The 13,108-nt window shown below is 32.8% G+C and overlaps 1 protein-coding gene across 1 annotated transcript in view; it reads left to right on the top strand.

The window, feature by feature from the left end:
- LOC149075218 (pre-rRNA 2'-O-ribose RNA methyltransferase FTSJ3) overlaps positions 1-10,128 on the top strand; it is a 36,435-nt gene extending 26,307 nt beyond the window's left edge. The window contains exons 10-18 of the mRNA XM_089242505.1: positions 1,514-1,725; positions 3,398-3,606; positions 4,292-4,390; positions 6,584-6,622; positions 6,757-6,865; positions 6,963-7,047; positions 7,759-7,851; positions 7,986-8,080; positions 9,841-10,128. Of these exons, the coding sequence (XP_089098631.1) occupies positions 1,514-1,725; positions 3,398-3,606; positions 4,292-4,390; positions 6,584-6,622; positions 6,757-6,865; positions 6,963-7,047; positions 7,759-7,851; positions 7,986-8,080; positions 9,841-10,051 (1,152 nt within the window). The 3' untranslated portion in view covers positions 10,052-10,128. The remainder of the gene's footprint in view (positions 1-1,513; positions 1,726-3,397; positions 3,607-4,291; positions 4,391-6,583; positions 6,623-6,756; positions 6,866-6,962; positions 7,048-7,758; positions 7,852-7,985; positions 8,081-9,840) is intronic.
- The last annotated feature ends 2,980 nt before the right edge of the window (positions 10,129-13,108 follow it).

Here is a 13,108-nt window from a genome sequence, read left to right on the forward strand (position 1 = left end):
GCTGCTTCCTGAGCATTGTATCGCCATTTCGTCAAATCAAAAAAGAAATTTCATTTGTGGGGAGAAAAAATAATTAGCCAATCAGCAAGCATCAATCCGGCCTTTCGAAATCCAAAATTGGTATGATCGTGTGTTCTGCTTTATACATGTGTCTCATTTCTGGCCCAACGGAGATTTTTTGGTTAGCGAGATATGATTTTTGAGATGTAATTTAATCCAAGGACTTTAACCTACTGGTTGGCCATGATTGGCGATGGTTTGCACTGTGTCATGGTTTTTGCGAAAATATCCCTAAATTTTCCCTTTCACTAATGAAAAATCCATAAAATATTTTATAAGATCCCTTTTATATTTATTTTTGTACGGAATTTGGATCCACGCAAAAGCCTCTCGAATTCCCCAAAGTTGGCAGCTATGCATTCAAATAGAACATTTTGAAACCTTAAGTCTTAACATCTTGTAAAAGAAAAATTATTGAACTCCACCACAATTATGACTGAATCAAACACAGCACTTCGCATGACATGATAGTCTTGAGTTACACTTTACCTACACTACACTGTGATTTTTTGCTTAAAAATGGTAGCTCTGTTTCATCACCCAATGATGTGATACCAAGGCCTGGGTTATTGTTGTTTTAAGTAAATTAAATTCATCCTTTTTATCTTTACAATGGAGATATTGAATAGCCTAAATAAAATGAAATTGTTCGTATTTTGAAGTATTTGTGTTTTTGTAACACTTGCTGAATGAAGACTGAACTGATATGTGTGATAAACCTTTAAGCTTAAGTATCTAAGCCTGAGTAATTTGTTAAATGTGTTTCTATTTCTTCATAATCATCACTAGAGTCTATGCACAGAAATACTGAGTCATTCATCTGAAACTTTATGAGATCAAACTTTTTCTTTTCTGATGACCATCATTTTTTGTTTGCCGAGAGCACAAACTTGAAGTGACTAACTCCATTTCTCTACTGAAATCTAAAACATGATTACAACACAATGTTTTATGGTACTGGTCAATGAAACCCTTCCCATGACACCGTTTTTACTTTTTATTGCTTCCTTCATTCAAAAAGGAATAGGTTCTTGTCCCCCCTCACTTTTTTGTTTGTCTCTGAAGAAGAGCTTAAGGTCAAATCTTAGAAAATAAAATATCCCAATTTTTTATTTCAGGCAATGATAGACAATAAGAATAAGTTGAGGATAGTGTGAAAACTATTTGTCTTATCAAGGTTTATTATTTATTTAACAGGAGTTTGACTTTCCGTCAGATTTTTCATCAATAATAGTAGTTAAATCAAGGAATTTTTTTGGTTTCAGTTTGAGACTGTATTTGCTTGTTAATGTTAAAAATCATGGTTGGGGGGTGTTCCTACTGATACAGGAATGTATATTTCCTACCATTTAGACAGTTTTAGGATGAAAAGTATACAAATATAAATTCTGAGTGATGAAAACAATTTTGTGAATTTTGAAAACTTATTTATGACTTTTTCTTTTGCTTATAGCAATTAATGAAATTGGAAGATAGCAATACAGTGTTGAAAGAAGACGATGAAAACAATATGGATGCAGAGGAATTCCCACAATTCCGTGGAAGCTATGTGACTTATAACAGGGAGGAAGAGAATGAGCGTTTGGTGCATGCGAAAGATGTAGAGCTACCAAAAGAATCATCAGACAGTGAAGACGAAGATATGGAATTCGAAACTGTCCAAAAGTGAGTCAGATTATCTAACAGTAAAAATATTTATAAAAATAATAATAAGCATTCTGTATGGTAACAGCTAATATAGATATTGATTTTTGTCATTTCAAATTATGGGTAACTTGGTTTGCGAGTGTTTTGAAGGACGAGCAAAAATTTTGAATAAAATTTGACTCAAACTAGCAGTTTCTCTTAATATGAATAATTATTTATTAATATGAATCATTTGTATACCAAAAACTTCTTATGAAAGAGGGCTCATCTATATTAGTGTGGTCTTATGCGTCACATGAACATGACTGTCTTAACAAGTTCAGGGGACGAGTCCAAGCATTATTCTAGACCGCTTTTATTGTTTTCATGAAAAACCAAATGAACAAAAACATTTTATGTAACTTTCATACTCATAAAACTTTCAATAATTGTGGCCCCTGTTTGACTAAGGACTTCTTCTTGGGTCCATTTGTTAAGGCATTACTGACTATGGGAATGCCATTCTTATCACAAGTCCATGAAAGACTGTCTCATCCTCTTGTTGGGTGTTAATACAAGTGAAAATTCCTAAATGAAGCACAGCTTTTTTTTGTACCATTTGAAAAAAAAATCCATGTGCCTTCAATACAAAATGTAAAGTAACATACGAAATTTTAATTTGTCTGCACTCTCTATCTTTGTAAAGAATCGTGGTTGGTGTGATTGATTCATTCAATGAATCCTTTCAGTTTCCATTATTTCCTATAGGTAAGTTCATATATGAGTGTTTCTGATTACGAGCATGTTCATTGGACAAATTATGCTCATAAACCGGAGTTTCACTGTATGCAGTTTTCTTTTTTTTACAGACGTGTTATAATTTTTATTGTAATTTGATGAACAGCAGCTCTCAATTATTTTTTAAATTCATTTTCTGTTAACAGGTTTAAGCATGAAAAACAGATTAGATAAACTCAGATAAACAGTAGATAACTTAGTAGATAAACTTAGATAAACAGTAGATAACTTAGTAGATAAACTTAGATAAACAGTAGATAACTTAGTAGATAAACTTAGATAAACAGTAGGTAACTTAGTAGATAAACTTAGATAAACAGTAGATAACTTAGTAGATAAACAGTAGATAACTTAGTAGATAAACTTAGATAAACAGTAGATAACTTGATAGATAAACTGTAGCACAGGACTTTGCTTAGGCAACACCTTAGAGCTTGAATTGTAAAGAAATGTTTTCTTTCCTGAATACTCCCGAAGTTTGATGTGGGAGATTGAGTTTTTTTTTCCCCCAGTGATGTGTAACCCAAAGATTTAACTTTTCTTTCTTCATAATTGTTACATCTATTTATGATCATCTCTATCCTGATTTAACTAATGAAACTGATGGTCTTATCTGATTTGTTTAATCAAGGTTCAACTGTACTCATAACAAACGTCTGTTAAAAAGAAGCTTAATTTGGAACAGTCAATTGAATTTGTTTCTCTTTTTATGCATATTAATTATACAAAACTTCGTACATTAAAAATATTTAATATTTGTATTGAAAATCTATAAACTTGCTACTGTTTTTGTGTTCAGTTGAAGTAACTACTACTGAAAGTAACAAGATATTTTTCAGATATGTTAATTTGAATTAATTACAAATTTTTATATTACGTATTTGACGTGTAATTTTTTCTCCTATTTGTTCAGTCGTGGCAGTGATGAAGACGAGCTCTCTGACCTCAGTGAAGAAGACAATGAACCAAAAAATCCATTGCTGTTGGGCTTAGCCAGCAGCGATGAAATCGTGAATGATGCTGTGTCAAGATGGTTTGACAAGAAGGATTTGAAAGATATAGATGATGAAGATGACTTGGATCTGGAGCTCTTAACTGAAAAAATGGAGCAAAAAACAACAGGTAAAATATTTTCTGAAATTAAATAAGACGATCCAAAAGAACTATTTTTATTTTTGATAGTTTGTTTCAGTTTTTTTGTAATGAAGCTTCTTCAGCTGTGGTAGAGTAATTTGCTTCTGTAAAAAGAAAACAGTGTCACGAAAAAGTGAAGTGTTTTCCTTCCCCCCCCCCCCCCCCAACTGATTCTGTAGATGGAATTACATACCGGTTGTGGGCTGTTGCTAGAGCTTTTATGATTCAGTTTTTTGGTTTAAAGGAAAAGAAAGTTGCTGTTGGAGGCAAAATTTTATAGAATATTGCAAAATAGAAATCACACTACTCAGAACTCGCCAATTTCCATTCTAAAAAAAAATATTTTAATTTATATGAAAGATAAACATTTGTCATTAAAGCGCAGTCTGTATTTTTATGCCATATTTATTTTTTTCAATTTGAAATATTGATGATTGTAGATTTAACTAAGCTATTAGAAGGATGTAAAAAATTTAAAACATTTAAATATTGAATTCAGTTATGTTAAATAATAATTAAAAACTAGAACCAGCTTTTCTGTTGAGTAGAATCATGTGAAACTCCATTTCTATCTCTAGAAAGGTATAATTTGTATAAAAGTTGACAAAAAATGTATTTTACATGTAAAAAGTATATATTTTTCATTTCATATTGTTTTGTATTTGGTACTTAGCAACACAATTTACATCAGTTGAACCTGAATCTGTAAAATTGAAGAGCATATTGAAAACTACTGAAAAAAAGGAAGAGTCTGCATCAGAAAAGGAATCGGGTGAGCACACGTTTTATTCAGTGTTTAATTTTTCACTTAAGGATTGTGCCTGATGATCCATTTCAAAACTACGAGGGAACTATAATACTCTTCGATTTTTTTGAATGAATTTAAGACTTATTTGGTGTATTAATAAGTTCATGTTATTGGAATTGAACATCATGTAATATAATTTCAATTGTGTGTATTTAAATGGATTGGATCATAGAGTAGGTTCTTAGTTTTGTTAGCATCTATCAAAATTTCAGAATGAGAACGTCAAAAATTTTGAATTCTTTTATTTATTATATATAGTCAAACTCTGATATGATGAATTGTGATTTAACAAATTCCTCGATTTAAAAATTGTTTTTTCTGAAATTTTGACTAATAAAGGTTGAACTCCCATTTAATGAATAAAAACCTTGATTAACAAATTTTTTCGAACTATCCTCAATTTTTTTTTATTTCCCGTCATCTGAAGATTTGACTTCCCATAATTTGACATTAAGCTCTTCTCTAGAGATAAACAAAAAAAAGGGAGGTGATAGGAATCTGCTTCTTTTTTGAGTAAAGAAGACAAAGTCATTTAAAATGTGCTTGAAGAAAGTTTCAGCGGCCAATCGGTGTACACCAATAAAACATTGTGCTGTCCACATGTTTAGATTTTACCAAAAAAATAGTACTTGAAATTTGCTGTGACTTGACAAGAAAAGAATGATGGGTCATTCGAAGAGAAAGTGTTTTTTGGTTAGCAAAAAAATTATAATTTCTATAAAATTTGATAAAAAAATTTTAAACTTACCAAACAAACTTCTATCAAGTATTTTTTCATACATCCTGACTATTCCGTAGTTTATATGCTACTACTACTAAACGAAACATGCACCTCATCCATATTCCTCTGTGGAACTTCTAATGAATTGGTAGGTATGTTGGAATGTGTGTGTGCATGTAGTGAACCTTCTGTGAAGTTTGTTTCTGTGTAATGTTTGTAATCTGTAGTGCTGCCATCTGCCATTAATTTGTCTAACTATGCATGAAGTATAATGGTATATCGTTCCAGGGGTGGGATCACTGCTCCAAAATTAACATGTTGTGCCATCCTGCTGCAATAATGTATTTTCGTAATTTTCTGGCTAAATAGCAAATTTTGCTTCAGTATGCCCGTAATTTTGGAAAGGACAGGAAATTTTTTTTTTCCTGCTTGCCATGGAAAGGATTCTGAAAAGAGCATGTTTTATTCCACTGATGGGCCAGATATAGGCCAGAGTTCTACCCATATCACCTTCCCCCAAATCCCGCTCCCATTTATGTTTTCTGACCTCTAAGTAAAAGTGAGTACTCAATGAATGTTTATTATATGCTGATCTGTGCATTTTAAAAATTTCTTACAGAATTGGTAATTCAAGAATAAAAATATTAGACACATTTTAAGTTTTTTAGGATAAATTTTATAGTGTCTATCTTGATTGCGGGAAACAAAATTATATACGCTGTACAGTATGAACACATACCGTACGCTTTTAAAATGAACAGAACTTTAACATGAAACGTAAGTTGAATTCTTCACAACTATTTAAACTTATTTCACTCTTCATTGATAAATGATAACACAAATGTCTCAAAGGGTATGCCTAAAATGAAAGAATAAAAACACACAGTTTTTAGATTTTTAAAAGTCCTTGTTGTAGAGGATTGAGGACTTTTCTCCCTCTTAACTCTCTTTGGCGACGTAATGGCCCTGCCACTTATGCTCTAACCGTCTCAAAAATCGGTCCAGTTTTGTGGTGTCTTAGTAATGGGAGATTTTAATGATAGATTTTGCATAGCCACATCCCAAAACCGGTTTTTGTGCAGCTTGGAATCACTGAGAATTATTATGTATTACTTTTAACTAGGCCGGATAGTCGAGAATCTACTGTACTTTTCTCTGATTCGTTGAGCATCATTATACGAGTTTCACTGTATTTTTTAGAATGAAATTTATTAATTTAGCCAAAGCCATCTCAGTATTTTTTCCCTAAAGCCAATTAGAAATACAAGTATTAATTAACAGATAGTAATTAATTATTGAATTGTATTAAAGAAAAAATTTATAATCATGGTTTCGATATTTAGAATCAGTGAATTCATTTATCGGAACCATTTTTGTAATTTTTTGAATTGACCACTGTTTTTTTCACCAAATGATTCACTGGGGTTTTTTTTCAGATGACCAAGGTGAAGACGCTGTTCCAAAAGAATTGCAGAGTATGTTTCTTCCATTCTTTCGATATTACTGATTATATTGAACTAAATTGCATATATTTATTCATCTGTTGTTAGGGGTTATTAATTACGCAATGATTTTAGCAATGTTTAAATTTGTTTTATTTTATTTGCAGAAAAAAAGAAAAAGAGAGTCAAGCTGGACCCAGAAGGTTTATCTCTCGGTACTATGATGATAAAGTCAAAAAAGTGTAAACGTGACATAATGGATGATGCATATAACAGGTTACTATAATTTTCTTCCACACCCGATGTTTATCAATATGTTCGGCCATCCTGCCAATTCTTCATGCCAATTCTTGATGTTGATTTTTTTTTTCAGGTATGCTAACAATGATGAAAATCTTCCTCGTTGGTTTGTTGAAGACGAGCAAAAACATAATAAGAAGCAGCTTCCTGTTACTGCTGTATGTCAAAACTTTTTTTCTTTATTTGAAAATAACAGTTATAGAGAGGTTTCACCAAAAGTGTCTGAAAGGACTAAAATTTCTACAGCAGTTTCTTTTAAAATATGAAAAATTATCAGCAAAAGAGAATTATGCTATATTGTTGAGCTGCCCAAAAAAATGTATTAGGCTCAATATGAATGTTTGAATATTCATAAGGTACCCAATCAAGAAGTCCTTGCACCAATAAAACAAAAATCCAATCCAGAAATCCCAATTAAAAAAATTATTGAAATTTAAACCTCTGTTTATTAAAGCAAAAAAAAAAAACTTGCCCCTATGAAAATTGAGTAAGCTTCACTGACTCTTCACACACATTTGAAGCCTTGATGTGTTTTTTTTTAAATTTTGACTTACTGTTTTACCATGTAAGGAATGGCAAAAATCTGGGATTTCAATCACAGTTACTTTGGCAAACTTCAGATAAATTTTTATCCATAATATTCTGTTTGTGTATTTTCCTAACGTTCATTTTTGGAGGACAGGTTCAACCATCACAAAACATTTCTGCTTTCTTCACTGATGATTTTTTATATTTTACTTGAATTTCAACACGAACCGTAGAATTTATTTATCATTTCAGATATTTTTTGGTGAATACCCTTTTTTATTTATTCGCCAATATTCATTCTTTATTTGTATAATATGATTCTTTGATTTCTTCAACTTCAGGAAATGATAAGAGAATACAGACAACAGCTTAAAGAGATTAATGCCAGGCCAGTAAGAAAAGTTATAGAAGCAAAAGCAAGGAAAAAAAGAAGGGTAATAATCCTTTGTAAAGTATTCAAATATTAACGGTTTTACATTGCAGATCAAGAGCATCCAAATTGAAATTTTTATGAACAAGTAATAATGATGGTAATTCACTATTCTAACACTTTTTTTTTTCTCTCTAGGCTCTGAGAAGAATGGAGAAAGCTAGAAAACGTGCTGAAGCAGTCACTGAAAATTTGGATATGAGTGAGAAAGAAAAAGTAGCACAGTTGAAAAGGTGTGGTTGTTTTTTTTTTAAATTTGTTTGTGCATGTTATTTTATTTATGTAAATTTTTCCCATGATATGGTATCATATCTGTCATTTATTAATAACTTCCTTTTTAAAAAATTACCTTCATAATTATTCCATTTATTAGTGTAACATTTAACAAATCTGATAGAAAATGCCAATTGTTTCATGAAGTATAACATACTACTCACTGTTTTCTATCAGAAAATTTGGTTTTCAACTGTTTTAAAGTTTACAGACTCTCAATCTTTCAATCATTATATTTTTGTGCTGTTATTATTAGTTATACAGTCCAGCCCACTAACAATGAAATTGGATATCACAAAGTATCCATTACAATGAATTATTTTCTGTTCCAAATCACTTGCAATACCAAAATAATGTTTAAAATATTGCTTATAATGAATTTTCATATTCATAATTATCGAATGTAACGTTTTCAGCAAGAATGTCTTTTTCATAAGATTTAGTTCCATAAAATTTTCTTTTAAGAAACAATAAATGTGAAGCACTACCCTATTGTTCTGAGAAAAGCTTTGTGTACGTTAATAGTCTGATAAAGAATCACTTCATTCTGTTAGACCTATCTATAACTAAATAGCAATTTCCCAGCTATAATGTTGCTTCCATTCACTACCAGAATCGTTCAGATGAAGAAGGGATCAGAATAACCACAATTTTGTGAACCCTGAGACTCCCCAGAGTAGTCTGATAAAGAATCACTTCGAAGCACTGAGCTGGCACACATAAGTTGGTAATGTCCCTACCCTAGGAGCAGCAACACACATTTTGAAAACCACTGACTTGAGTAAACGAGTCAAACAATTTTTTATTCAAACCTGTTTGAATGTTGTTAATATTTGTGATTAAGATTAATAATTTCCCCCCCCCCCCAGCAAAATTTCGTCAGCTCTGTTCCCCCATCTCCTGCTGCATATTGGGATCAGACACATTGCATATGCAAGAGGAGGCATAGGGGACTGACCCCCTCCCCCAAGACTATCAAAAATTTATTTTTCATGCAAAAAAAATATTTCCCAAAAAATAAAATGTTGAAAGAAACACCTTTATATTCAATTTCAATGCTGTTTGTAGGCTAATAACTCAAAATTGCTCTAAGAAATTCATTGTGCCCCCTCCAAAGATTGATCCTGCATACTCCCATGATTGGAGGGATTGCCCTTTGAGAATATACATAGCGAATCTGACCACCACTTTCTAACACTCTGTAGTGAACTTTGCTATGACTGCACAGAGATCATTTTTCACATAACTAATTGAACAGTGAACACAATGTATTTTTAGTTTGTGTTTCAAGCGTTGGGCATTAATTAATGGATGTGGTAAAAATTAAAGAGCTCTCGTCTCAATCATGGTTTCACTAAATTCCAAGAGGTATTAATCAATGTCAAGATGGTTGTTTGAAAACAACCATTTCAGTAATTCCATCCTATATAGCTATCGGTGCAATTTGATGGAATCATTGTGCGGATGTGTCTGGTCTTAGGAATAGTAAAAAAATACACAAGTTAAAGATGTGATTAAGAATATTTGATATTTTCATAAGGGGTAATTGATAATGTCATCATAAAACTTCCCCCACCCATCAAAAAAAGTGAGCAGAGAGCTCTGCTGTCGTAATACTTGAATGCCCCCCCCCCCATATGAGCTTGTATGCCTGGAATAAAATATTGTGAAACATTATTTTTCTATCATTTAAAATACTTGAAACTTTTTTTTTCTGCAGCATATATAAGAAAGCTTTGCCTAAGAAAGACACAAAGGTGACATATGTAGTTGCTAAGAAAGGTACAGCAAGGAGACCAAAACATCGGCCAGAAGGACGTTACAAGATTGTAGATAAACGCATGAAGAAAGACAACCGCAGGAAGAAGGAGGAGATGAAAACGCAAAAGAGACCAAATAAGCATGCAAAAGTGAATAAGAAAAAGAAATGATTGAAGAAACGATCACAGTCTTCTTTTGCAATAAAGAGTTCTTGTAAATACTATGAATAAAATCAGTTTTTCATCCAGTTGCCACGCTTGATATTAATTTCCATTAAGTAATTTTTTTTCCAGTTTATGACTTGGAAAAAATATACAGTATATACTCATGTATAAGGCAAGTTTTTTTTGTTCCAAAATTAGGGGAGGTGTCTGCGTTTGTATGGGTCAGTCAAGGCTGTAGCATGTCTTCTTTGGGCCCCGGGGCAGACATTTCCTTGGGAGAGACCCCCTTAAAAGGGAAAAAAATTATGCAAGATTGTACATTATTTGTGAGCCCCCTCCCCATTTGGCTCAGGCCCTGAGGTCAGATATGAAGATAAAACGACCTGTACATTGTAGTTGGTTTATATATGAGTATGTGGCACTGCTTGTCTTGTGTAATTTTTCATGTCGCCCACTAGCTCGGCATTATCTAGTGTCGTCTTGTATTGAGTTCAGTTTCGCTCAAACTGTTGACCGAACATGTACTAAAAATCTCTTTTGTCTATTAAATAACTTGAAAAGGAGTCATGGCTTAGTATGTTTCCAAAATTATGAGACATCCACAAGCACTCGCATCACCATAATTACATTCGATATGTGTCAGGGCTGAAGCCTCCAAATTTGAGACAGTTTATGAAATGGCACACTAGGTGGAGTGTTATCTGATATAATCATCAATCACTCATTTCTCTCATACACAAGAAAGATTCCCAGGGCTCCTACTTATTTTACCAAATTGTATCAACAAAATTTTATTTTAATTGAGAAGGGAATCAATATATTGCCAAATAACACATAGTTTTTATTGCAATTAAGAATTCTGTTAAAGCAGAAATTATATTTTGCAGATTATTTAGGGGGGTGGGATGTATGTGGAGCATTTGATTTATTAATTTTTCATTTGCTTAGTTTGAGGGATCAACAAGCACAGTAGTCGTTAAAAACTTCTGTCTGGATGGAAAAAATAATTTGCATTCACTACTGCATGGTCTTGGACAGTAACTAACATTAATCATTCGACCAGAATAGAATTTATAGCCGATTCCCATCCTTTTGGGGACGACTGTCAGCATATGAACTGGCCAAGAAGGCCTGGGAAGAGTGGAAAATGAAGAAATTATTTGAATTTTTTCATCAGGCTAGTACAAATTTGAGCCAAGGTGAGCCACAGCCAAAACTTTCCACATCCGGAAGCAGGTGCACATTTACAACAGTTCAACAGTCACCAATCAGTTTTTCATAACTAATTTCCGCAGGTGGTAAAAAACACTGCATAGGGGGAGTCGCAGGGAAAAAACCTCAATCGAATTGTACAGTTCAACAATCATTAGATGGTGAAATCAGCAATAAAAATGCAGAGAGATATTTTACATCAATACAAAACAGTTCTGTTCAGTAAGTGCTCATACAAAAGTTGAAATGAAAATAGGTTATAGTAATATTATCTATTACCAATATGAAAAATAAGTAAGAGGATTGAATAAAAGCCAAAATTCAAGTGAAATTCTATTCACAATATGTACATCAGAATTTGATTTTAGAGCAGGTTCCAATCCAGGTGGGAAATTTGTATGGCCTGAATATCATATTCAACAATGTCTCGTAAATGCTGATATTCTATCAAACTGTTCACCATTGATTTTTTTGATGTAGTCAAAAATGTTAATTTCTCTAATATACAATGGTGCTTTGGTAAACCTTCTGAGGATTTTGTTCTGCACACAGTCTGAAGATTTCTTATATTCATTTTACATGAATGTGACCACGCAGGAGACGCATATAACATAGTTGGTATAAGAATGGTTTTGAATAAAATTTTGTTTTTGAGGGAAAGTTTAGCCTGGAGAAATGTGATCTTGTTTAGCATTCCAGAGACTGTGTTTGTTTTATTTTTGACGTATGTGATGTGAATGAAAGGTTTTTGTTTAAAATGCACCCCGAGTATTTAACCTGTCCGACAGGTCTTTAGGTGTTATTACCAAACAGAAGTGGTTGTCTTGGTAATTTTCGTCATTTTGTGAACCAGACAAAATTACATTTGTTGTAATTTAGTTCTACAGCTGATTCATCACACCATGCTTTGATATAGTCAATAGTTTCTTGCAGGTTCTCCAACGCTTGTGTGGCTTTTCTACTACTACACAGTACTGCACAATCATCAGCGAATAATGCAATGGTTCCATTTTGTGGACTAGGGATATCATTTATATACAGTAAGAACAATTGTGCCCCCAAGACACTGCCCTGAGGGACTGAGGCTTGTATGGGTTTAATAGCTGAAAAATTGTCCTGTATTCTAACTTGGAAGGTTCTTCCCAAGAGATAATTGTAGAAGAAGATGATGAAGTGAGGTGGAAAATTTATATCAATTAATTTTGACAACAGTGTGGCGATCAAAAACTTTGGAAATATTTAAGAAAGCTGATGCCACTAAGTCAAAATGATTGAATGCCTCAGTGATGAATTCTGTAACCCTAACAAGCTGAGTTACACATGAGTGTTCAGACCTAAAGCCGTGCTGTTCAGGTCTGATAATGTTGTTTTCATACATATATTGTGTTAATCTAGGAGCAATAACTCGCTCAAAGACCTTACTGAGAACGCTAATTGGCCTGAAATTTTGAGCAATTAAGGGATCAGTGTCAGCTTTATGAATTGCTTTGATGATTGATCTTTTCCAAGGTGTAGGGAAATGATTGTTTTGAATTGCTGCATTAAAAATGTTGTTGACAGAGTTCAAAATATTAACTGGGAGACATTTTAGTGCTCTATTGCTCATGCCGTCGATCCCAGCTGCTTTTTTGATATCCAGTTTGTTTATAATGTCACGAATTTCATTTGTGGATGTGAGATCCATATGAGTATTTGTTATGCTGGCATGATGATGTAAATAATATGCAACCTTTCGTCTGATTCTTCGTGAGGAAGTTATAGGTTGATTTGTATTATGAGAGATATGTCTTTCATGTCCTTCGGCAAAGGAATCAGCTATTTCCTGATCTGTAAAGACCAGGTCACCTGAAT

The sequence above is a fragment of the Pholcus phalangioides genome, unplaced genomic scaffold (assembly GCF_987345545.1).
Source record: "Pholcus phalangioides strain wild (caught in Gottingen) unplaced genomic scaffold, Ppha-v1.0 ptg000015l_1, whole genome shotgun sequence".
In the NCBI taxonomy this organism is placed as follows: Eukaryota; Metazoa; Arthropoda; class Arachnida; order Araneae; family Pholcidae; genus Pholcus; species Pholcus phalangioides.